At 47.5% G+C, this 25,705-nt stretch overlaps 1 protein-coding gene across 2 annotated transcripts in view; it reads left to right on the plus strand.

Annotated features, from left to right (window-relative positions):
• Nucleotides 1–25,705, plus strand: part of JAZF1 (JAZF zinc finger 1) — a 272,664-nt gene that overhangs the window by 139,887 nt on the left and 107,072 nt on the right. For both annotated transcript variants that reach the window (XM_058677982.1, XM_004582412.4), the window contains exon 3: nucleotides 11,849–11,921. In XM_058677982.1, the coding sequence (XP_058533965.1) occupies nucleotides 11,849–11,921 (73 nt within the window). The remainder of the gene's footprint in view (nucleotides 1–11,848; nucleotides 11,922–25,705) is intronic.

The raw sequence follows: 25,705 nt of genomic DNA on the forward strand, positions 1-25,705 counted from the left end.
GGCAGCCGTCCATGCCTTCTCCAAGGCTGTGGTAGGATCCAGCCTCCCACGTTGCCTGTTGGAATCTTTGGAGGTTTTCCCTGGGTCTGTGAACTCTTCCTCAGTGTTACGCAGCTGACCTGTACTGGTTCTGGGGTGAAATGAGAGCGAGGAATGCGGGTCAGAAATGGCTGAAGGCGAGAATGCCCACATGCCCTTTGGAGTGCCCGATGAACTGCAGTTACTCTTGGCTTCTGATGAAGCCCCATGTTAAATGCAGCCTAGACAGCAGTGGACAATGGCCCAAGCGCTTAGGTTTTGGCCATCTGTGTGGGAGACTCAAGTGGAGTTCAGGCTTCAGCCTGGCCCAGCCTCTGCTGTCATGGGTGTTTGGGGAGTGAATCAGTGGATAGATCATCTCACTGATCTCCAACCCTACTCCCAACACTAGGCCTTTGTTTTGTTTTGGTTTTAGGCCTTTATTTTTTATTTATGATTATTATTTCGCATGCCAGTTTTGTAGGTATAGGGATTCCTCTCTCCCCGTCTCCCCTCCCCTCCTGCCCTTTCTCTGCTATCCAATAGGATAGTCCTTTAGGAACGGTTACAAGTTTAACCTTCTTCGGTGTGTCTCATGGCATTATAGGTATAGGCAAAGGTAGAACACCTAGTATACTGCCAAGTCATAGTCGACTGTTTCTGAGTCCACCTTTTATGTGGTTGTAGTAACACCTACTGTAATGTATCTTTACTTCCCAATATGGTAGTCTCCATTATACAGTTCATTTATGAGAATATATGTGTACATTTCATTTCCTTTATATTTTGTGCTTTTGATGAAGGCTACCTAATCAGAAAACATTTGTCCTTTTGGGACTGGCTTATTTCACTAAGCATAATCTCCATTTGGGACCATTCTGTTTTATTCCTTTTTATGGCTGTCTAGTAGTCCACAGTCTATTTATCCAATCAACTGTTAATGGGCATCTAGGTTGTTTCCATGTCTTCATTACTGCAGATTGTGCTGCTATAAAATAGGGTTGCGGGTCACTTTCTTGTATGCAGATTTCATTTCACTTAGATATGTTCCCAGGAGTGGTATAGCTGGGTCATTTAGTAGATCAAGTCTTAGTTTTCTGAGGTCTCTCCATACTGACTTCCATAGTGGTTACAACTAGTCTACACTTCTACCAACAGTGGATTAGGGTACCTTAGCCCCACATCCTCACCAGCATTTGTTAGTTGACCTCTACATAGACCATTGTTATTGGAGTTAGGTAGAAGCCTCAATGTGGTTTTTATCTGCATTTTCCTAATAGCTAGGGAGCCTGAGCATCTTTTCATGTCTGTTAGCCATTTGAATTTGTTCTTTTGAAAAATGCCTGCTTATTTCCTTTGCCAATTTCTTTTTTTTTTTTAAGACTTGTTTTTATTGGAAAGTCAGATACACAGAGAGGAGGAGAGACTGAGAAAGATCTTCTGTCTGATTTCACTCCCCAAATGGCCGCAACGGCCGGAGCTATGCCGATCCAAAGCCAGGAACCTCCTTCTGGTGTCCCATGTGGGTGCAGGGTCCCAAGGCTTTGGGCCGTCCTCGACTGCTTTCCCAGGCCACAAGCAGGGAGCTGGATGGGAAGTGGAGCTGCCAGGTTTAGAACCAGCACTCATATAGGATCCCGGTACATGCAAGGCAAGGATTTCAGCCGCTAGGCTACCATGCCAGACCCTCCTTTGACAATTTCTTAATGGGTTTGTTCTGCTATTTCTGGGGCTGCTTGTAAATCCTGGATATTAGTCCCTTACCATGTAGTGTGCCAAGATTTTCTCCCATTCTGTTTGCTTCTTTGTTGTGTTGATTGTTTCCTTTCCTGTGTAGGAGCTTCTTAGTTTGGTGTAGTCCCATTTATTTATTTTGGCTTTGACTGTGCTTTTGCTGACTCTTCTAGAAGCCTTTGCCTACATCTCTATCTTGTGGAGTGCTTCCTGTGTTTTCCTCTAATAGTTTTGATGGTTTCTGGGATTTAGTTCCTTGATCTAAGAAATAAGAATGAAGGCAAATGATGCATTGTTATTGGTGGGAGCCATGAGCCACAGGGATAGGCCTCCAGCAAAGAGGGCTCTCTTCTCAGCCTGAGAACAGGAATCTGCCCCTTTGGGGCTGTCCAGGCAGCTCGCTCTGTAGCATCTCTGCCACCACTCTGAGCTCCCAGATTGGAGCGGCATTGTGGCACAGTGGGTAAAGTCCCTAGCTGCAATGCTGACACTCCAAAAAGGCACCGCTGCATGTCCCAGGTGTTACCTGTGGTCCAGCTCCCTGCTAAGGCACCTGGGAAAAGCAGCAGAAGATAAGCCCAAGTCCCTGAACCCCTGCACTCACACAGAACTGGCATGAGCTCCTGGCTTTGACCTGTTGCAGCCCTGGCCATTGCGGCCATTTGGAGAGTCACCCAGCAGATGGAAGGTCCCCCCGCCTCTCTCTTTTCTTTCTCCCTCTCCCTCCCCCCTCCTCCCCACCTTCCCTCTTCCTTTTCTTTCCCTTCCACTGTGGAAGTTTGACTTTCAAATAAATAGATCTTTCAAGTTCACCCAGGTGCTTCAGTCCCAGAACAGGCACATACATGTCAGTAGCAGCAAATAGGTGGCATTCTTCATACAGACCGGGGAAAGTCCACATCTCCTGGATCGGCTGGAGCCTGGGAGCCTTGCAGGGGCGCGGGGAGCACGTGGGTGTTTGGCCCTCGGTCCGTGACATACACCGAGGTGCCTGAGGATGAGCACAGTTCTTACTGAGCATAAGCACCATGTAGTGTTTCCGTCTTGACGACGCTGTGGCTTTCTCCTCTGTCAGTTTTTGCCGCTCTAAAATTCCTTGTTTTAGAGTCAGGGGAAGGGAGAGATGTCACTGGATGCACAGGCTTCAAGTAAAATGACTCTTCAGGCAGGTGGGGGTGGGATGGGTCGGAGGAACAAATGGGAACAGATCTACACACTAATAAATATTCAGGGGGGACCCCGCTCCTGTGTTGCTGTTGGTAGGTGGCAGTATAGCATGAGATGCTGGAGTGAGGAAGTTGCGCGCACTCTAATTTTTCATTTTAATTGCCTGCTTGAAGAGATCCTGGCAGCCTCAAAGGTTACCGCTGGCTGCATTGTTCACAACTAGAAGTAATCTGCATGTGTGATTTGCTTCATTATTGCCCACTAATAAGCAACTTCCTCTGGAGAAAGTCTGACAGCAACCCTCTCTCTGCTTTCTCCTGTTCTCTGACAGTTCTGGTGTAGATTTGTCACAGGTGCCTTGGTCATGCTGGAGTGATTGCATGGCACATCTCATAAACACGGAATGATTCATATTAAAAAGAATGTTTGTTTTCAGAAACAATAAGAAATAATCAGTCAAAGCATGAAATGTGAGAGTTTTGAGCCTAACCAAATGAATGTTCTGGTTATTCTGTCTAAGGTTCAGCTTGATTTTGTGTGACCTAGAATCTTCCAATAACGGTGGCTAACTCCCTCGCAGCGTGTCTGCAGATGGGTGGTCCAACAGTTGTCTAGGGCTTCATGAGGACATTGCCCCAAAGCCTTCTCTCCTGCTGGCCAGGACCAAGTCACATGGTTGCACCTGGCTCAAGGTGTGCTGGCTCAAAGTGTTCTCTGTGCCAGGCAGCCATGTTCCTGAGCAATCTAGAGGGGCCAGGAGACCGTGCTTCCTAGGCAGCACCCAGCAGTCCCTGCTGTGCTTACGTGAGCAAATCGAGTTATTAGCTTCTCCATGCATCGTTATTCCACTGACTGTAAGAGATAGTCCTTATGGCACAGATGGCAATTTCCAGACACTGTAGGGATGAAAGAACTGAACAACTACACCCAACACATTTCTGATTCAATCCTCCTTGCGACCCAAGGATGGAAGATTGTCTCCACCAACATCTTACAGATGAAAAGCATGGAGACTGCAAGAACTCCCACGGCTTGGGTGGACCAAGGCTGGCGCATATGTGTGTGCAGTTGCATAGAAGCAGCAGGAAGTGGGAATGGACCCCACCGAGAGGGACAGTTACATGGACTCTGGCTCTCTTCTTCCCCTGTTTCCAATCAATACGTCTTTCATGCAGCTCGCCACTGGCTTCATTTCAAATGCAGTGTGTCCTCTGACTGGCCTGTACCACTGCCAGGATCCTTGAGGTGCGGTGCCCGGCAGGTGCATGGCTGAGTAATAGAATGACCAGATGTTTAGGGAGTGTTCTCCTGTCAAGTGCTGTTGTGCTGCTGTCAGCTGCGTGATGTCAGATGGGACCCTTCTGCTTTACTTGTCCTATCTGGGTCGTGGGTCTGTAACGTATCCCTTCTGTGGGTCCATGCTTCTCAAACCTGCAAAACGTCTTCTTGTGTGTCAGGAGCAGAGCTCGTCTTCAGGTACAAAACCTCTGTGCTTTCTTGTTACATCTTTGGATTGAGTGATGAGACTCTTGGCTGCATCACGCGGGAAGTATCTTGTATTTCCATGTCTACTTTTTCCAAAGCCTTAGTTTCCATAACCCGGTTCTTTCCCTGTGATATTTTTTTCTAAAGCGTCATCCTCGCCAGTGTCTACCTTCTGTGTCTGCATTCCCTGTAGGGTTAAGCCAGAGTTCCTGGAGTGCATGCCAAGACTGCTGGGGAAAACAGCATTCCATCCCCACAGGACCAGTTGCCAGGTCCTGTTCTTTCATGCTCACCTGCTTACTCCCTGTTCCCTTCACACTCACCTTTTGCTTGCTACTACAGAATGTGTAAGCCTCTCATCAGTGTTCCTGTAGAGCAGTTGCCCTTTCTGGTTTTGTCTCGGAGCAGGTTGTGTGTTCTGTATTGCCACATGTTGTGTTTCTCAGTCTTACTCCCCTGTGCATTTCTGCCTTCATTTCCTCTGAGCGACAGGCACACAGTGAGTATTTAGGATTTTGTGATTTCTCGTTTTGAAAGGAACTCAGTTTCTCCATCTTGGTTACGAAAGCCAGGCTTTTCCCTAGATCCAAATAAGCTGTAGTGCTTTTGCTGCTTCCTGCAACCAGCCTTCTGGCCTCCTGATTGAGAACACACACACACACACAGCAGAAACAGTCATCTGGGAGTCACATCTCATGACAGCCATGCAGGTCTAAGGCCTTGGCACATGGGTGCTGCAGACCAGATAATCTGGGTGCCACCTTCCTGTGTGTGTATGCTGAGACGCTCAGCAGCCTGCTTACAGGTGGCACAGCCTCCTCCCTCCGGTTCTCTGCAGACATTGCCACATGTCCTTAGGGTCTGGCCAAGAACCACTCTCCCAAAGCCTCCTTGTTGAGTGCTGGCTGAAGAAACCTGACCCCTGTCCTGGCTGCCTCAAGCCTAACTGTGCAAGAGGAGTTTCTGCCTATCCCCCAAGTGACTGTTCATACTTAGTCCCTCCAGCGTCTGGCGCAGCTCCCATATCCTCTGTGAAGCCTTCCCTAGTTTCCACGCCCCAGTTGTTGAGATGTTTGCTCCCCCCAGTTCAGAGCAGGTGCGTTGGACCAAATGCTCTCATATATGCACTTCTTGATGCTGTCAGCCATGGGGGTGTCATCATTTATTCCCAATCTGTTCTCTTCTGTCCACCAGCTCTCCTGCATGGCACTGCCCAAGCCAGGTGCTTGCCTCGGTGAGACTGTTCTCACCACACATCCTGGGTGTGTACTTGGTCACTCCGCTTCCTGAACAGCAGTTATTGACAGAGCCCTGGCCTTGAGGACTTGTTGCCTCTGCGACTGGATTCCCTAAGGAGCTTCCATGACTGTGGGAGTGGCAAGACAGGTTTACAAAGGTCCACTGTGAGGTGTTGTTGAAGTGGCCGTGGCTGAAGCCCGGAGGACAGCTGGGATGTCCTAGGACAGCATAAGGCTAAAGAGGAGGAAGGTCTCCTCTCCATAAATTCAGAATAAATCAAGATCCTTGTGTCATCTTGCCTTTAATCTTGCCGCTTAGCCTCACTCAGCAGCAGCCATTTTACAGCCAGACACCTGCCTGTAGCCTCCAGCCCCAGGCAGGGGTGACAAAGATGCCGCTCTGTGGTCAGTTGTCGTGTTTCCTGCTGCTGGGACCCATCATGAGGTTCATTTTGGGGGAAAGCTAACTTTGTGTGTGTTGTGTATTTGCACACACATGGATGTGGATTTGAAAGGAATTGTTCAAAGTTCAGATTGGCCTTTGGTCCAGCACCCCAAGATTCCAGATGCTGTATTCCCGAGCATACCTGGCAGCCATGAAGGTCTGTAACAGGCTCTTTTATCACGAGTGACACCTCCTCGCCACTGAGGATGACTGACTGATAGGGTCATCTATATTCAAACAGGATACTCCAAAATCTCCATGGAAAGAGGGATTTAAGGATTTCAGTACCCAAGTATTTTGAAAACAAAAAATGAGTTAGCAATGAGCAGACATTTGATGGATGGGTGAAAAATGAGAAAGTATGCAAGCCAGACCTGCGTATTTCTGATGACTATAACCCTTTAGCCTTGCCAGCCACATGACCCCAGCATGCCTTGTTGGCTAATCAGTTGTTGGTTGAAGAATGTTTGCTCATTCACTTGTGGCCACCAATATGAACAGATTTTTTTTTCTTTAGTAGATGGTGTTCCTGCCACACAGTGTCCCTGACTTTATGAGCTAAATATGTAAAAGTTTATGGCAGCACTTAACTGAATCTGGATTTCACATTGAAGTTGGGGAGGCAAAAATCTCACTGCTCTACCCTGACTTCCCTGGTTTGGAAATTAGGACTTGGGAAAGTTTCAAATAAAGTATCTGTAAACTCAGGAAAAGCTAATCTATTCAGAAAGCTGGTTTACATGGAATCATAGGGCAACCTTTTTTAAAAAAACGCATTGTCAACAAGAAATATTTATTTCAGCATCTGAAGTCAATTAGCCATGAAGTAAAATTTCATCTTCGTAAATTGTTGCTTCAGAAAATTCAGTCTACAAAGTGGAGTGGGAGAAGGGTGCTGGGCCTTCACAGATGGAATGAAGATGGCCTGTGGGGTGTCAGTTCTGAGTTGCAACTGTGTAACGCCTGTGAGGTGGCTCAGCATGTCGGCAGCCCAGCCACTGCTGACAACACTGGCTTCGCCCAACTTAGGATTTGGACCCAGCCCTGCCAGGAATGAGTTTGCAGGAAGACCTGATTTATTGGTGCTTTGCTCCTATCTGACTGCCTTCTCCCCGCCTGCGTCCCTCCATCGTTTTGGGATTTGTTTGTGTTCAAATCTTTCCCTGCAGCATCCAGTCATCATTCTTGGCTGTCCTCGGCTCCTATTGAAGACCAGGACAATGAAAAGCTCACAGGAGGCTGTGTCTAGAGGCACAGATGAAGCTTGTGGGCCAGGAGACAACTGGAGGAGCAGCGCTGCATTAGGGAAGTGCCAGATGTCAGCACCCAGCAGCTTTTTCCTCTGTACCCACTCAGTTGCATCAGAATCCTCCCAACTGACTGCCAGGGTTCCTGGGACCCATGGAGTGGACACATGTCCAGTTCAGTCCTCTGGGTTTCAACTCTGAGCCCTGCCCTCTCACCACTAGGCCACTTCACTGGGGCCTTAGATGTTGAAGGAAACAAATGCCTTACCACCTATAACCAAAAGGCTCCTCTACTTATCTTGAGGTCAGTTTGTGTGTTTGTTTAATCCTCTACATGGCAAGCACTGGGCGAGAGCTGAGGAGAGGAAGAGGATTGGAGACACGTCCTCCCATCAGGAAAGCTTGGAGAGGAAGAGGCTGTGCCCAGGTGATGGCTCTTCTTGGGCACAGGCAGCCCATGGCATTGTGGATAGCAGGGTTGGTGTTGTGGCAAGTTAAACCTCTGCCTGCAACAGCTGTTCCACACTCACCTGCTTGACTTGTGATCCAGCTCACTGCAGGCAGTGGAGGCTGGCTCAAGTAGTTAGGCTCTTGCGGCCATGTGGAAGACCCAAATGTAGCCCTGGCTTTTGTCTGGCCCAAGCCTGATTATTGCAGCCAGCTGAAGGAGTGAACCAGTGGATGGAAGATATTCTTTCTCTGCCTCTCCTCTCTCTGTGTAATTTTGTCTTTCAAATAAATGAAAAACAAATCTTACGGGAAAAAAAAGTTCGGTGGCTTTACAGACTGCACCCATTAATTATTGCTCAGTGATTCCAAAGAGAAGTGGTGAACCCAGCCTGGATTTTCCAGTCACTCCTCCGACCAAGAGGCTGTTGGCTTCTCATTGGTCTCTCATAACTACAGATCTTCCAGTGCCTCCCCCAACACCACACTTCCTCGGGCCTCCCACTGGTGGCTACACTCTGAGAAAAGACTCTGGCATTCAGGGAAGAGTTTGAAAACCGCCTCGCTGAGCTGCTTTCCAACCAGTAAATAGGTCGTCACCATAGAAGTGTCACTAGAGTGGCTGCCAGGCAGTGCCGCTGGCTTCTAACTCAAAGTCCTGAGAAGTTCCAAAGATATCAACTCGGTAGGGTAGAGGAGCACAAAAAGAGCATGGTCTATGCTCAGGAGTGTATTAATTCTCCTCAGCTGACCTAGCCTGTAACCGTGCATTTTCACATAGGCCCAAAGATGGCACCACAGAAGGCTCTTTGTTAGCAATGTCCCAAATGGCAAACAGTTTGAGGCCGTTGGCTCCAGTGCCAGAGACGGAAAAGCAGATGAACATAGATCCTAGGGACCCAGCGAGGGGGTCTGTGGGGTGGGCTGTGCCTTGTTTGTGTTGCACTTGCAGTTCCCAGTGAGGACAGCCCACGTACTCTCTCGTCCTTGTGGCTGCCGTCTGCCTTGCATTTTTCCTGTCACTTGAGAAGCATGGGAAACTCTGCTGTGACAGGCCCCTTTGCAGCTTTGTCGAGGCTATAAAACCCAGGCAGCACCTGGACATCTGAGCTGCAGGTGGCTTCTACTCTGTGCCCATGTCGGGCTGTGTGGTAATTCCTCTTACAGAGCCCTTGCAGGCTGCTGTGAGGGTGCTGTGCTCTGACAGAATGTGGTGTGAGCTATTTACTCAGAGAATCTTCCAGTACCTCTTAGTACTGGACGGTTTTCCGTTTTTGCTCAGCTTCAGATTTGTGAGTGTGCAAACGATGAGCTGAGGCAGGTGACAGTGACCTCCTCCCTGTTGTGCCTGGGTTTGGCTCTCCCCTGGCGGCCTGGAGCACCTGAGGTTAACCTGGCTGTCCCTGTTTAATGGTATGCAAATGGTGGAGTGTTGGTAGGTGTGGCAGACAAGCCAGTTTCCAGAAATGGCCCAACTGCTGGCTCGTAGAGCGTCCTGCAGCTTTGAGACCGTGGAGGTTTCTGTCCCACAGAGCATGCGCTGAAGCTTATACCTTGGATCATTTGCACTGCTTTGTTGAAGTCTCAGACGAATAAGCCCTGGGTTTACATGGGAATGGCAGCAGCTCTGCCCATTTCATCTCCTAGGCCTTGCAGCAGCAACTCCTCCATATGCAAGCATTCCAGGGGGTAGTGTTCACTCACCTGCCCTCCCCCCCCCGTGTTGTCATCCTGCAGAGGAGTGCATCACTAAGCGGTGCCCCCCAAGGAAAGCCAAAGAGCCCAGCTGCAACCCCCACCCCCATCCCTTTTGGTCTCTACCCCGTTTCCTTTCAAGAGGTTTTGGCATCAGCTGCTTGTTTCAGAGAGGGGGCAGCTATCAAAGCAACTGTGGATATGTCACACTGGAAGCTCAACAGTGTTGTGAGGTCTGTGATGTGGCAAGTCATGCTGAGCACAGGCAGCTAGCCAGCGGGTGATAGAGTTAGTTGGTGCTTGCTCGCACTCAGCAGCTGATGCTACGCCCCACTGTGCGGGCCTCCCCCTATCTGCAGACATCACATACAGTACCTTATTTTGAGTACAAAGCGCCAAGAGGTGTTTCAAGGGTTGCCTGAGAAAACATTTAACTTGAAAAAAAGGAGAGGGTTAGGCTGATACGTGTCCAGCAGCCTTGCTGTCTTGGTGGTTACCAGAGTGCTCATTCTAGAAAAAGCCAAATCCCCCCCACGTTGCAGTGAAATTATTTCTGGGCTTGTTTTGTGTTTAGTTCTGGCATGGATGGGGGCAGTAAGAAGTCCATTTGCAAGATATGTGAGCGTTCATCCAGCATCCATCATGAGACAAAATAAGAGAACTGCATAAACCTTACCTTGCAAACAGAGGCTGAGCACCCGTGAGCCTTGGAGACGCAAGGTGACAATATGTGGTTGGTGTGAATGCCGTGGGTCAGGCCTTCAGGACGGGCACTAGAGGGCTGTGGGACTTGGTATAAGTTACTTTCTTCCCCCCTTCCCACAGAGACTGCAGAGCCTAATGAAGAACATGATAGACATTTGTGTATGCAGGGAGGGTCGTGTGTATGTGCACAAATGCATATAATAGCGAAGGAAGAGTAAGATGCAGAACAGCCTGGAGAAGTCCTTCCTTGTGGGATTTTATTAATCATGTAACTTGAGAACAAAGTAGCCTTTAGAAGGCGGTTGGTGGGAATGGTATGAGGTTTTCCAGTAGGTGTCAGGAATAAAGAAAACACAAAAGTGGAAGATGATACTGAGATATCCGCAGGCCTCTTACCTCTTGCCGCTTTTATGTGCTCCCCTACTCTGTCTCTTGTCTTAATGTTTGGCTTTCCTGTACCCGCAGTGCTAGAGGCCCAGGAAGCAGAATGTCTGAATGGTGTGTCCCTGGAGTGAATGTTCACGATACACAGAACATGAGATAACTGAACGCCGAGCGGCAGGCTGATACTGCTGTCCAGTTGGAGTCTGGGAGTTGAGAGCTTTGGAAAATGGACTTTCAGGTGGCCGTGTTTGCCACCCAGGTGTCTCTGCCCGCTGCATCGCTCCCCTTCCCCCGACACCTGTTAACGTACTCAGGAGTCAGTGCGTGTCTCCTACATGTCCTGTGTGCAGTAAACGCTTCCTGTGCCGAGGTGCTTGGAACCCGCACCTGTCGCTACATCAAAGAAGGGGGGTCTGTCTCCAAGTGCAGCTGGGAGACTTCTCGTAATGAAACGCTTTTAAACAAGGCAGCAACGAAAAGGGATCTGTGTGAAATGACTGAACGTGCACTCCCTCTCCTGCCCTTGGATCCTTTTTAAAAAGTTTTTGGGCTTGTTTGTTTCTGAACACACTCAGTCATTTCTGCGAGCACCTTGAAGACCTGTGTCGAGGCTGGGAAAAGGATGGTGTGGCACTGTGCCAGGGGACTCGCTACTCCAGGGCATCGTTGTAGCATTGGGGTCGGTCCCTTAGAGGAGGACAGTCTCTCTTGCAAATGTGGGCCTTGTTGACTCCTGAAAGGTTGTGGGGAGAGTCTAGAAGAGGTATAATGGACTCATTCTCCACTGAGAGAGACAGGAGGCTGCCCTGCAGAATATGAATCGGAGCACTGCAAAGTGCTCAGTGGACAGGAACAATACTCAGTAGACTTTCAGATTGATGGAGCCTTCCAATGGAAACTAATTTGTTCCAGCATTGAAGTGAGCATAATTAACAGAGACTTTCTTTCTTAGGCCGATTAACCACCGAAAACCATACCAACATTGTAACTGCAAGCAGTGAAAACCAATATTTACGAGGGGGATTGTGCAGGAGTTTGTGTGACAGATGGGCATTTTATCACTGTTGATGTTTGGAATGCCCTTAATACATAATGCAATATCTTGTTCTCTGTGAATGAATGAACAAATGATTGTGCTGTGCCGGCCGGGTTTTCTCTGAAAAGAGGCTCACGAAATCCATCTCTTTCTCTGTTTAGCCTCTGCCACTTGATATCAGATAGTCCTATATATTCCAAAACAAAACCTGGGGGGAAAAAATTCTTGATTTTTGTTTTTCTTGCAGATACCGATCCACGTGTTTTAGAAAAACAAGAACTACAGCAGCCAACCTATGTCGCCCTCAGTTACATCAATAGGTAAGCCATTTTCGGAACTGGTTGCTGCCTCACCTGCCCGTCCCGTCGCTTTGGTTTTTTTGTTGTTGTTTGTTTGTTGTTGTTGTTTGGATGGTATCTTTTGAACTTAGTGGAAAAACAAGCTGAGTTTCCAAACTCAAGGGTGCTGGCTTGCATGAGATGATTTCCAAGCAGCCTCTGTGTGGAATTTTCTGGTTTCCCTGCCAGGGAGAGGTAGAATTGCCGTTCTCTGTGCATGTGGCTGAAACACGACTGATTTATAAGCTCATTCTGGAAGTGTTTTGTATGTAGAGGTGGAATATGCTCTTGCGACTTCATAGGGCAGTTTGGAAAATTAATGGCTTTAGGTGGTAGTGAGCCTTTTAAATCCTGGGGTGAAGAGGTGCTTTATGAGCCCAGAACACGGTTGGAATATCAGAATGTAGCAAATTGAAATAATTTAATATCAGAAAGTTATTTTGCGGCAGCTCATCTTTTAGTGCAAACCTTCTCAGCAGTGGGCCCCACTGGCGTAGCGTGAACATGAGTTTTCACTTAAAATGAACCGTGTGAGCCCAACCTTGGAGCAGTTGATCTATCGGGTCTAAAAGAGAACTTAGTGTTTCAGCCAGCCCTGCTCATTAAGGAGACAGTCATTTTTGGAGAGAACCTGAAATCGACTTGGGTTAAGAAAACACATGCCCTGAATGTGAAGGGGGGAAAAAAAAAAGACAAAGTGAAAGCAAACCTAATTTTTAATGAGAAGGAAAAACACTCCAGTCATAATTCAGGGGGTGAATTTCCCCGACTGTCCCTCTCACGGTGGGCAAGGAGTGATGGGGGTCCCCTGGTACCCGAGGGTGTGTTCGGAGTCTGAATTGGAAAGCCGGGAATGAATTATCTGTCCTGTTTTCGTTTTCGAGCCTCGTTAGAACACCCAGTTAATTCTTGCCCAGATAGGGTTGTGAATGGAGTCGCCTGTGCTCGGTTTCAAGCTCTTACGTGAAACATGTCCTTACAAGGATTTAATAGCATAAACGTCAATTCATGTATCTCCCTGGACTTCCTGCATATCAGACCTTCCCAAAAAGCGTGAGAAAACTCTGCATTCTGTTCCCCATGATGTTTAACATACGTTAGAAAGGGTGCATTCAGACTCCCACCGGCTGCACACACAAATGTGTACTTACTTGGCTCTCCCACACAACTTGAGCTGTTTGCAGCAGTTAACCACGGTTAAGAAAAAGTCTTCGGAGTTCTGTGAATGAATCTCTGTAGTTTACTATATTGGAGAATGACATAAATAGTCTTATAGAGTTAGTCGTATTATTGAACTTTGAATGATATGACGGTTCTGTTTGGATAAAATGTGTCCTCCATATATTGACAGACCTATAAGAATACTAAAGCTTGTTCTAATCGGAGTCTCAGAAGCTTTTGGTCTTTACATTGCTGGTCAAGGTGGATGCTGGGCACAGGCCCACATTCCCATATTGAAGTGCCTTGAATCTAGTCCCAGCCCTGGTTCCAATCAAGCTGCTTACTACTATGCAACCTTGGAGGTAGCAGAGACTGGCATAGTTACTTGGTTCCCTGCCAGCCAGCCACACAGGAGACCAGCTTGAGTTCATGGTCCTCGGCTTTGAGCCTGCGTAGCACTGGTTAGTGTGGGCATTTGGGGAGTGACCTAGTAGCTGAAAGTTTGATATCTCTCTCTCTCTCTCTGCCTTTACAAATAGATAAATACAAATGAGTAAAATTTAAAATAGATGACAGCTGCATTAAGAGCAAGTGTCTGTCTGTGACACTTGCTATAGTTACAAGTCCATTCTGTTTGGCATGGCTCAGGGCTGTTAGAGAAGTGTCAAGGCCCTTCACCCACCCACCCACCCACCCATCTACACACAGAAAAGCCCACCAGAGAACTTCTAGCAAGTTGAGCATAAACTCTGCAGTGATATGTACTGGAACCCTGTGGAGTCAGAGTGTGAGCCGTGGGCAGGGACTTTCTTGGAGGAGTCTTCACGGAGTAAGTGAGTCATGTTTAAAGCAAGCATTTATTATTACAGCTGTATACCAGCATTGTAGAAAATTAGAATATACAGTCAGACAAAAATGTGGGAAAAAAAATAAAACAACATGGTCCTGCCACCCAGATATCACTGCTGGTAACACTTCAACACATATTCTCAAATCATTTTGTAAAAATATGTGCGCATAATGTTTACCCCAGAACTGGGCGAGGCTTTTCACAGCTGCCCTTCTGCAGTCATAGATCCTGACTTTTTCATTGCGATGCGTACGGAACTTGGTTTCTTTAGCCTCCTGGTGTATGTATAAGTGAACATAGATCCCTCACCGCGTGCACCCTAACTGGGGATGAGAAGAGCCGTGTCAAGCCGTGGCCAGCTCCACTGAGAGGCAAGGCAGAGGCCCAGGCCCCCGTGTTTTCAGGGATCTCAGGAGTGGAATGATGGGATAACACATGTGGGAGGATGAAAACCCTAAGCAACTCCTTAGAACCCTTTGGTGTCTGATGCAATGTGCAAGGGGCTAAGACATGGTTCCCATGCAATCACAGCCCTACTCTCCAGAGCATCTGCCCCTGATGTGGGAAATCAGCTCCCTGGAGTGTCCGAACTTGCAGCTTGGGCTCCTTCCGCTGCCCGGGACCTTCCAGCATCTCTTCTGTGGATGATCTCCTAAGGGCTCTGTCACTCTGCCTAAGCAAGTCCAGGGTGACTCAGTGCTTCTTGTCCACATCTTCTCAGACTGCAAATGCCGGGTATGTGGGAGCTGAGCTAAGACTGTAACTGACAGGAGTAATGAGCCATTGCATGCGATTCTGCCCTCGTCTGTAGTCACTGCCCCAGCTGGACTGGAACACGAATCCCACTGGACTTACCCCTATTTCCCGGCTGAAACATCTTCACTTCAGTACATTGGAATCTAAATCAAATATTCATATCAGATTCACATCCCCACACATGCTGCCCTGATGGTCCAAATGTGTCCTTCATAGCTGCTGCCTTTATGCCAGTGTCTAGGCCAGACCTCTCTGTGGGCACCTGGATGACCTGTCTCTTGGGTCTCCTTCAGTCTGGCAGTTTGTCATTGAAAGTGACTCGGGTGAGAGAGAGGCTAGCTGTGTCACAGATTGTGCCTCATTTTGGATTTTTTCTCAGTTACCAACTCAAGCTGCTTTCTACTGTGTACTTGCTGTGAACTGGGAGTTGGATCAAGAACCAGACGCCTCAGTGCATTTAGAGTCTGTGCAGGTGGAGAATTCACCTGAGCACATCTGCTGGTAGGATCCCTAATGGTTTTTACATGAAGAACTGTGTATGGAAGGCCGCCCGCATTCCTTACAGCGCAGGTCACGTGTGGGACTCCTAAGCAGGGCCTCATGCATGTCACTGTACTCAGAATACAACTTGTGTGAGAGGGAGGTAAATAGATACCTAGTAAATGGAGGGGGCCAAGGAAGGGAACCCTGCAAGTGGAAGGGAGCCTTAGGGGACCATCATATATTTCCAAGTTAGGGTGAAGCCAGTATAGGCCCAAGGAAAGAATCCTAGGATTAGGGAATACCAGAAAGTTAGCATGAGAGCAGGCTGCCAAACAGAGTAGAAAAGGGTAGTATTTTTGAAAACAGAAACTTGAACAAAATGTTTTTTCCTCTTTAACCTCAGAAGAAAATAAGCTCTGAATCCGCTGAGCAGTGGAATCAGGAAAAGAAAGAATACGTCTCTGCTCACGATCTGTCCAATTCCAGTGGCTGGACGTGTAGGCCTGGCGTGACTGAGATGTAGCATTGTTTGTAATAAGCCTGCTTACCCCGAGGAGAGGGCTTCAGTCCTTACAGTGGAGCCATCCTTTAGGTGATTTTTTTTTTAAAGAAAATACTGAGAAAAAAATTGATGCCTTTATTTTGTTCATTTTCTGTTACTCTGCACTGTTGTAGACATGCATGTTCAACATATTGAGTATTTTCAAGTATCAAAGATTTTTTTGATTCCCTTTAAAGCAGGTCTAGCTAAGGACAGGTTTGATGGAAGTTAGCTGGATCTTGCCTTCAATAGTGTGTGTCAGCTACAATAGTGTGTGTCGTGCAACCTCGGAGAGCCCCACCGAGCCATTGGGAAGGATTGGGAGTGAGAATGAGTGAATGATAGAGTATGGGAAGGGAGGGTCCTGGCTTCAAACTCCCCCTCCACTCTCAGGACCCAGAATCTAAGCACAGGATGGCCTGACTTACTGGAGTGTTAGGGCGCGTTCCTTGTTGGAAAAAGTAAGAGGAGAACTTGGAAGACTAATGCTGGAAAATAGCATAGGATGGTTATGCAGGGGAGACATACACATACACACACAAAACACAGAATTAACTGCTGTGCCCTGAATAGTTGGAGGTTGGCAGGCTGCTAGGATGAACTGGTGGGAGCCTGCACAAAGTAAAAATGCTGAGACAGAGCTAGGCAGCAGAGCATGTGTGCAACATTGCTCCTGTGGAATGGGAGGCACTGGTCGCAGGCCCCTGCTGGCATGGGGAAGGCCCCTCGGCACGTCCATAGGAGAGGGCAAGCAGGGTCTCCTTGGAAAGGTGTTTGGGCAAAAACCTCAGAGTGTTTCTGCGTTCTGGATTCTCATGTGAATGGTTAAGGAACCTGTCTTGTGAATAGCTTATAAATAGCTTGTGAGTCCTCAGAATCAGGTAACTGAGATAGTAATGCACATGTCCTCTAAATGTGTTGTCTACAGAATATATATTTTTAAAATAGTTTATAAGTTAACTTCAGTTATAGATGGCATTTGGTGTAGGATTTAAAGACTGCACATGCCTAGGCATAAGCTTTAACTTTGTTACATTAAAATCTTGTTATTTATTAATGAGCATTTAGTATTTTCCTGTAACTAAACTACTAGTCTCCACAGTACTTAGTGTAGTAGCTGTGGGCTTGACCTCAAAAATTGATTTTTATTTTAGGTTAGTAATTGTTCTGAAACAGCAAATTAAATGTATTTTGTAGAACAGCAATTCCAAGGGCCTTCACCATTCTCTTGCACTTACTCACACAACACTTTACACACAGTAGGAGTACTGCAGCCATTAAGTCTGGGTGATTGTAAGTTAAATAAAATAGGATTCTTCACTGCAAGATGTATCTGACCCTCCTGTACACTAATGTGCATTTGACATCTCCAAGCGGGAGAATGTGTGTCTCCTGTGTGCCTGGCCCCGGGGTGTTTCTTCAGGAAGAATCAACAGGACCTGTGCCCTACATGTACCAGCTAAGGGCCGCTGGAGCAGGGTCACTTCCACTCACCTCCTCAACCTGCCGCTCTCTCCCAGCCAGGGACCCTCAAGTCCTTTAATGAGAACAACTTTCCATTCTCACTGATTCCAAATGCAAAATGTGGTGGTCTTATCAAATGGGAGAGAAGAGCAAAGCCCCGGACAGGCTCAGCCGGCCACCTTCTCCACTGCCACTCATCCAGCCACTTCCAGTCACCTGCTCAGACACAGACCTGTCGTGAATGACCAGTGCATATCTGTTTCTCTCCTCTTTGGGCTTGAGAAACAAGACAGTGTGATGGGTGAGAGGGTGGAGCAGGACTTATTTGGGTCTGGACCATGCCTGCTGCTCATGAACCAGGTGAATGGGTCCGCAAGGCTGCGCCTCCGTCTCCTTGTAATATTGCCTTCCTTATTGTGGGGATTTAATGACTAAGTGTATACCAGGGTACTCCTCAACTTTGAGGGGGGAAGATGAAATTAAAATGGAAATGTAGCTTGTTACAAGATTTTTGAAATCCACGTATAGCTTTTTCAAGACACACGTTTTCCTGTGAAGTTTGGAAGACACTCGTGTAGAGTACATGCTGTAACAATCCCAGTGGCATAGTGTGATGTGAGTGGAAGGTCAGTCTTTGATGTCCTTCCCTGGGAGGCCCATGTTTCTCTCTCTGGCCAGTAGAGGAAGCCTTGCCTTCAGGGAGAACCAGAGCGGTTCTCCACAGGAAGTAAGTGCCACGGTTTTCTGGTTCCCCAGCTCTACCTGTAGAGTCTGGCATGTCAGGTGCTCAGTGTCTATTGAGTAAATGGGTGCATTTGGTTATGAGTGAATTGGAAAATGAATGGATTATTCCAGAAACTTGAGTGACAAGGAACATGATTGAGAAACCAGGAGTCTCCCGCCCAGAGGCATTGAGAGAGCTTTCAAAGATACTTACATTCAGCATCCGTGTGGCTGGCAGTTTAAAAACCTGTGGAATAGTGGGCTGGCACTACCCTACACAACTGGAGAGAGGTATGGGATAGTAGCGTTCAGGCTCTCAACAACAGATGGTCCCTGAGAGAAAGGATGCTTGGGTGGTAAGCCCCGTGGTCACATGGCTCTCACTGCGTGTTGATGACATCCTTCCTGGGGGGCAGAAGGCTGGATCCCAAGCAGAGTCCAGCAGCTTCACCAGGCTGAGCAGGAAAACTCAAAACAAAACTCTTCCAGAAAGGGGTGGGGAATGGGGGGACAAGGTAGAAGGACAGATGCAGAGAAAAAAAGAGCTGATGGCCAGGAAGGAAAGACTGGAAATGAAAGAACTATGAGAATCTTCCAGAAGTGTCTGGGAGGGTCCTCCATGTGTTCATGGCTGTGAGTGGGCTACACGGTTTCAGGGTAGGACTGTGAGTCTTGGAGAGCTGTACAGGGATGGGGAAGGGATGCAGACCATGTTGCCTTAAAACCCAGCCAACGTGAAACAACCTTTCAGTTCAGTCTTCCAACTGAGATCCCAGGAAGTCCTCAGTGAAATAGAAATGAGTACTTTGCATCCACTCCAGCACACCTCAAAGGACATGCTGTGGAGATGAGTCCCAGCAAGGTAGATGCTCTTAGAAGGCAACGTTTGGCTTTCCAAAGAGTTGCCCTCATAAAGAACAAATCTAGGCCTCCACTTCCTTGCCTGATTCTGATAACACAATGTGTAATATATACCAAAACATGATCAGACAGGAAACAGGAAAGCTTTCCTTGGGCAAGGGGAAGAGACCATCAGGGAGGCCCTCTTTGAGATGGCCCAGATGTTGGATTGAGGACACTAACACTTGGAGGCAATCTTTCTATCTTTTTTTTATTATTTAATTTTTTCAATTGTAAAGACAGAGCATATTTACCAAGAGAAGGAGGGACAAAAAAATCTTCCATCCACTGAATCACTCCCCAAGTGGTGCCAAGGGCTGGAGCTAAGCTGAACCAAAATCAGGAGCCTGGAGCCTCTTCCGGGTCTCCCATGAGGGTGCAGGGTCCCAAGGTTTTGTGCCGTCCTCGAGTGCTTTCCCAGGCCACAAGCAGGGAGCTGGACAGGAAATAAAACAGCCGGGTCACGAATCAGCACCCATATGTTATCCCAGCGCCTACAAAGTGAGGATCTAGCCATTGAGCCATTACGCCAGGCCACCATTCTAACCATCTTTCAGCACTTAACATAAAAATCTACTAAATGAGGTCTTTTTCAATGGAAGTTAAGTCTGGGGGCTTTTCTTCTACCTGAATGTGAACTGCTTGACAAAAACTTTCTAACTCCTTACTGCTACCCACTCCAAATCACCACCTGATGCTCCCCAACTCTCACACTTGCTGTTTCAGTTGGACTCATTTTTGCCAAGTTGTAGTCAGTCATAGCCTCATAAAAAATGCTGCAGTTAGCTGCATGTGCACTGACCTTCTGTTTATTTTCTGCAAGTAATTCTGAAGCATTTAATTTTTTTTTTCATGGAACCACCTTTTATGGTCTTCTAAATAGCTATATAAAATTCTCAGCCATGGCTGTTACACTTACTGCTTCCATGGAAGGTGGGTTGATATTCTTTTTGTTCCAGTTGTATATATGTGTGTGATCTCACCACCAGCAACAGTGCTGTAGCCTGAATTAATCCTCATGTAATCCGTGGACCCAGTACCTTTGCACATACTTTGTCCCACCAGGTACTTCCTGATGCCTGTGGCCAGCACTCTCTGATCAGCCAGTCACTCACCTGGCCAGTGCTAGCTGGGCTGCTGTCTCTCCCTGTCCATGCCCACCCCTGCTTCATGATTCCACATAGCACTTACCACTGCCTGAAATCACACAGGCTCCTACTCCAATGGCTGTGCTCCGCAGGGCCAGTGACTCGAGGACAGTGTCTGGGTTGTCACTGATAGGGAGACAGACATGAGTAATAGTCTGTTTTGTGTACCTAAGCATTGTGTTGCCTTCGCATTACATATTTTAGTCATCTGTCTACTTCCTGCCTTTCCACACCTGACTGCAGGACAAGTACTTCCTGCACAGGGTATGAAATTAAATCACAAAGTGGCAAATTACAACACAAGAGATGACCTTGGAGATCTCCCCTCTGCCCCCACAACACACATTTACCAAATGACTCCAGGCGCTACACCTCTCTTATTTCATTTGGAAATTCAGATCCCTGGCAGTAATCTACTTGATTTATCGTTTTCCCCTTCTGTGCAGCACCTCCGAGTTAATTAAGAAGACCATGAATCTTTCCTCTGTAGCCCTCGTGAGTTCCCATTTGCAGAATATTCTCATATTGCTGAGACTGTTGATTTGGGACTCAAGTTGAAACATGACTTAATTTTCTCACATTGAAGTTCATTATGCTGAGCCTAAAGACTAGACCCGCCTTTGAAAGCCTTCTCCCTGGCAAGCTGTAAAACAGCTCCGTGTTCCCGGTGTCTAAATAACTCGTTCTCATTTCCTCCACCACGGCCAAGACCTTGGTCACTGCCTCACAACAGTGCAACGGAGTCAGCTGTGGGCTCGCCGTGAGACTTCCCGGAGCCCCTCACTGCTGGCCTGCACCTAAATCGGTTCTAAACATAGCCGTCGGCACTTGCAAGGAAAGGACAGCCTAGCAGCCACAGTGTCCCAAGCAACACCTGAGGCCCTCCAGGAAATGAAGGCAGTCAAGTCAGAAAAGACTATCCACTGAAATCCTTGAGAGACAAACACTGCAGTCAAGGTTGTCCTGTTAAGGGAGAATGAAATGCAGAATGCAAATGAAAACAAGTCTTCCCCTTTTCAGCAGAGCTGAGTTTGTTCTTGGAACAGCTGCTGGGAGTTTCAGGTCACCCGGGCATGCACGTGATGATGGCTCCTTGTAACATGGCTGTTATGTCATAGCTCCCTCTGCCTTTTCCACCTAAAGAAATGAATGCCCTAGGAGATTGAGGGCTTTGGGGTGAGCTTAAGAAAGTCTGTGGCAGGCCCAGCGCGGTGGCCTGGTGGCTAAAGTCCTCGCCTTGAAAGCCCCAGGATACCGTATGGGCACTGGTTCCAATCCCAGCAACCCCACTTCCCATCCAGCTCCATGCTTGTGGCCTGGGAAAGCAGTCGAGGACGGCCTAAAGCCTTGGGACCCTGTACCTGCGTGGGAGACCTGAGGAAGTTCCTGGCTCCCGGCTTTGGATTGGCACAGCACCGGGCATTGCAGTCACTTGGGGAGTGAATCAGTGGACGGAAGATCCTCTCTGTGTCTCCTCTGTGTACATCTGGCTTTACAATACAAATAAATCTTTTTTAAAAAAGTCTGTGGCTTCCTGCCCAAAAATTACATCTTAAAAATCATGAACCCAAGTATGCGAGATTGTAATACCAGCCAGTCGCATGAAAATGCAGTTGTCAGAATAGCTCGATGGGCGATTCCGTGACTTGTGCTGCTATTAGAAAGCCTTCAAGCTGAAGGCTTGGGTCCTGGGTTCGAGTGATGTGCAGGAGCAGTTAGAGAGACCTGCAGCAGCCAGATTGGTGCTGCCAGAGTGCTGGTGACTGCTATAGGTGCACATGGGTACTGAGAAAAGCACAATGTTGGCGCCCATAACTGGGAGTTTTAAGTTAGGAACATCTGAGTTATGAGGTCACACTTTTCAAAATGGCCAGACTCGTAGAGATGGGGTCTGACTCCAAATTCTGGTGGTTCCAAAGCCTTTGCTTCTACCCAGAGGTTGCTGTGCTGCACGCCCACCCGCAGATGCTTTGCTGTGCCTACAGGTTTTCACGTCGTCTCACTACCCCATGAATGAATGATGGCAGAAGCAAGAATTTGCAAGGCTGAACCATGTCTAATTCTGTATTTTGCAGAGGACTTTACACGGACACTTCCATGTGTCTGGTTACTGAAGAAATCCCGCGTTTTGCCCATGAGGGCCATGGTTCTACCTGAAGAGATTGCTCTCACCCCATTTGTTAAAAGGATCAGAAAAATTTGGAGCCTTGCCCACATTCGTGAATTACAGGCTTGGGATTTAAACTCTCACATCTCTTCTTTTGTGTTCCTGCTCCCCTCATTGTGGGTCACCCAGATACTCAGGTCAAAAAACACCTGCCCATTCCTCTCGCCACCACATGGAATCAAGGCATGAGCAGAGCAAGGCCCACATCTCATCTCACAGCCCCATTGTCTGGCCTCATACAGATTGGCCTGTCCAGGCAGGCAGCTCAGCATACTTACACACATGTAGTTCCATAAGAGAACGTGCAGACCATGTGGAATTGCTAGACATGAATAATTTAAGTGTTAGGTTGTATTTTATGCCATTGCCTGCACTTGCTGATATAACCGAATGATGGGATAGGAGGAGCTTTTTTGACTCCATCCTAAGCAGGTGTAATTTAGTCACTGGTCATTTCACTCACATCAGCCTTGTCCCGGGGGGGCTCCTCTCCCCTGGCATGATTCAAGAAAGTGCATGCATTTTCCTTGACAATCAATCTACTCTGCTCTGTGCTGAAGCCCTCAACGTGATGTTCCACAAGCAGAAGGGCTCACAGAGAAGCCTTCCTGACGCCTCCCACCTCCCACGATAGCTGAAAATTTCACCGCAGGTTTAGGTGAGAACATAATTTACAGATGCTGGAGCAGGAAAGCATTCAATCCTGCCAGCACTCCCTCTATTCCCTAAGGAGACGGGGATCTGCAGTCCCAGAAACCAGATCTGATTGGGGGAGCTGTCACCTCCTTGCCTGGGGTGTCATTGTCCATCTTGACTGTGCCAAAGCTCAGCTGATTCCAGAGCGAACAGCGGCAGTCAACACCATTCCTCTCCAGAATGACTAGCTCACTCCAGCAGGTTGTGTTGGGCTTCGTGCACTGTGCAAGGTTACCTCTCTTCCTGACTGAGGTTGACGGGCAAGGGGCCGAATGGTATTGTTCTGGGAGAAAGAGAGCTGGGAAATGGCTGAGCCACATACAGATACTCAGTGATGTCGGCAGCCAGAAAGTGTAGAGTCCATTGTTGCTGTAAACTTGATTGAGTTTTTCCCCTGCCTATTGTGGAGATAGATGCATTTTAGAGTACATTAGCGAAGCAGTTGCTTAGACTTGCTTCTCGGTCTGCCCATGTTTACACGCCTGCTTGCTTTCATTGCCCATCTTATCCTTGTGTTCTGCACCAGCCAGAGTCAGTGATGTGCAGTCCTCCTGGGCCAAATAAGCATGATGAAAAGCCAGCTTCTGCATGGCGTTAATCTTTGTTAGACAGCAGACATATTTTTGAAATCTAAGCCAGAATGCTTTCAATAGCAAAGGCACATGATGATCTTAGCTCATTTACTTTTTCTTGAAAAGGCTTTCTGATCTTTGGCACAGATTCATCTCAAAAGGCTAAGGCGTGAAGGCCTTATTTTTCCAGAGTCTGAAAGGGGCACTGCATAATTGTGTGCAGTATCAAAGGCGAAGAAATCTATTTCAAATCGAGAAAGTGTTGTAAGCCCTGCAAATTCTAAGTCCCTAAGCACAACACATCCTTGTGTGCTCTGGAAGATGTAAATTTCCAAACCGCCTGGTTCTGGCTCTGGAATTAAACCTGAAAAAGCTATTCGTGATTATTGTTTTTCCTGTCTCACAGTAGCAGCACCTTGCATACTGCCACCACCTGTCCTGTTTATTTATTATATAAACTGTAAATTATGGGACTGATCCCGTTATATGTAGGAACACAGCAGTTCTGGAAAAGCTGGAATTAAGCTGGAATTTGAGGTAGTACCATTTAACTCTGTCAGGTTTCTTTTGCTCAAAGTATGTTTTTTTTTTTTAAAGATTTATTCATTTTATTACAGCCAGATATACACAGAGGAGGAGAGGCAGAGAGGAAGATCTTCTGTCCGATGATTCACTCCCCAAGTGAGCCACAACAGTCAGTGCGCGCCGATCCGAAGCTGGGAACCTGGAACCTCTTCCGGGTCTCCCACAATGGTGCAGTGTCCCAATACATTGGGCCGTCCTCAACTGCTTTCCCAGGCCACAAGCAGGGAGCTGGATGGGAAGTGGAGCTGCCGGGATTAGAACCGGCGGCCATATGGGATCCCGGGGCTTTGAAGGCGAGGAATTTAGCTGCTAGGCCACGCCACCGGACCCTCAAATTATGTTTTTAAGAGTTGTCCTTAGTGCATATTTTGATTTTGCTTGTTAGAAAGTGTAGCATTATGTGAATTACAATAATGTATCCATTCCCTGTGGTACATCTTTAGCCACTACAGCTGGAGTGAGCACCAGGTGTTTATGCCAGTCCCCTTGTGAACATGCCACTCGCTTCTCATATAACACTAGAAGTAGAATTCCTGGGGCTTCGTACAGATGTGGGCGTAACAATGAGAAACAGCCATGCGACTGTGTCAAGTGCTTCAGCACTCCGCACTCCAGCAACGGACAGGACTTTGTATTGCACACTCACCAAGGATTTATGTTGGCACTCGTTTCATTTCTAGTCATTCTGGTGGCTCTGTAGCGGCATATATACAGCAAATTCCTTTGATACATTTTACCTATTTTTAACATAGAAGTACTAAAATGACAGTAATAGGAATAAAACTTTAAAGAAGCAGCATCCAGATTCCATCAGCAAATGTTTCTACAAGTTTTTGTCCACACAGGTGGAAGAAATTTCAATAAACTTAATTGTTGCTCTTCCATTTGTTTTCTTATACTGTTGCAATGCAACATGTAGCTTTAAAAAAAAAAAAGGTTTATTTTTATTGGAAAGTCAGATATACAGAGAGGAAGATCTTTTATACATTGATTCACTTCCCAAGTGGCCGCCAACGGCTGGGGCTGTGCCAATCCAAAGTCAGGAGCCCGGAGCCTCTTCTGGGTCTCCCATGCAGGTACAGAGACCCAATGTTTTGGGCCGTCCTCAACTGCTTTCTCAGGACACAAGCAGGGAGCTGGATGAGAAGTGGGGCCTCTGGGATTAGAATCAGTGTCCATATGGGACCCCGGTGTGTGCAAGGCGAGGAGTTTAGCTATTAGGCTACTGCGCTGGGCCCTACATGTTGCTTTTAATAACTGTGACCAATCTGGACTGACCATTCTGGACTCATGGATGTGGCTGACAGCGGAACTTTGGGCTCCTTCCCTTCCTGACCCTGAGAAGGGGCAGGTAGGAAGCTCTGGGTCACCTCTGTGTACTTATTTCATCATTGTCCTCCATCCAACCAGAGGGTCTCACAACCCACAGGTGTCCCTGAAAGCATCCCCATCCATGCACCTAGTGTCGGCTGGAGTGCAGGTGGGCCAGTAGCACGCCTCCATGGTTGATAGGTGCCCTTAATAAGCATCCTGTTTTGCTGGTGGCCTTGGGCCACTGCCCAAAGCCAGCATAGTAACAGTGCAGCCAAGTCAGACGGTGTTTTCCAAAAAGCCAGTAAATAAAGCAGCTTTATTTTTTCCTAATAATAAAAACCATGTAGATACATAGATGTACCATAGTGATATGAAGGAGTTGGATGCTTGCTAGAACATACAAGCA

Source organism: Ochotona princeps, chromosome 20, assembly GCF_030435755.1.
Source record: "Ochotona princeps isolate mOchPri1 chromosome 20, mOchPri1.hap1, whole genome shotgun sequence".
In the NCBI taxonomy this organism is placed as follows: domain Eukaryota; kingdom Metazoa; phylum Chordata; class Mammalia; order Lagomorpha; family Ochotonidae; genus Ochotona; species Ochotona princeps.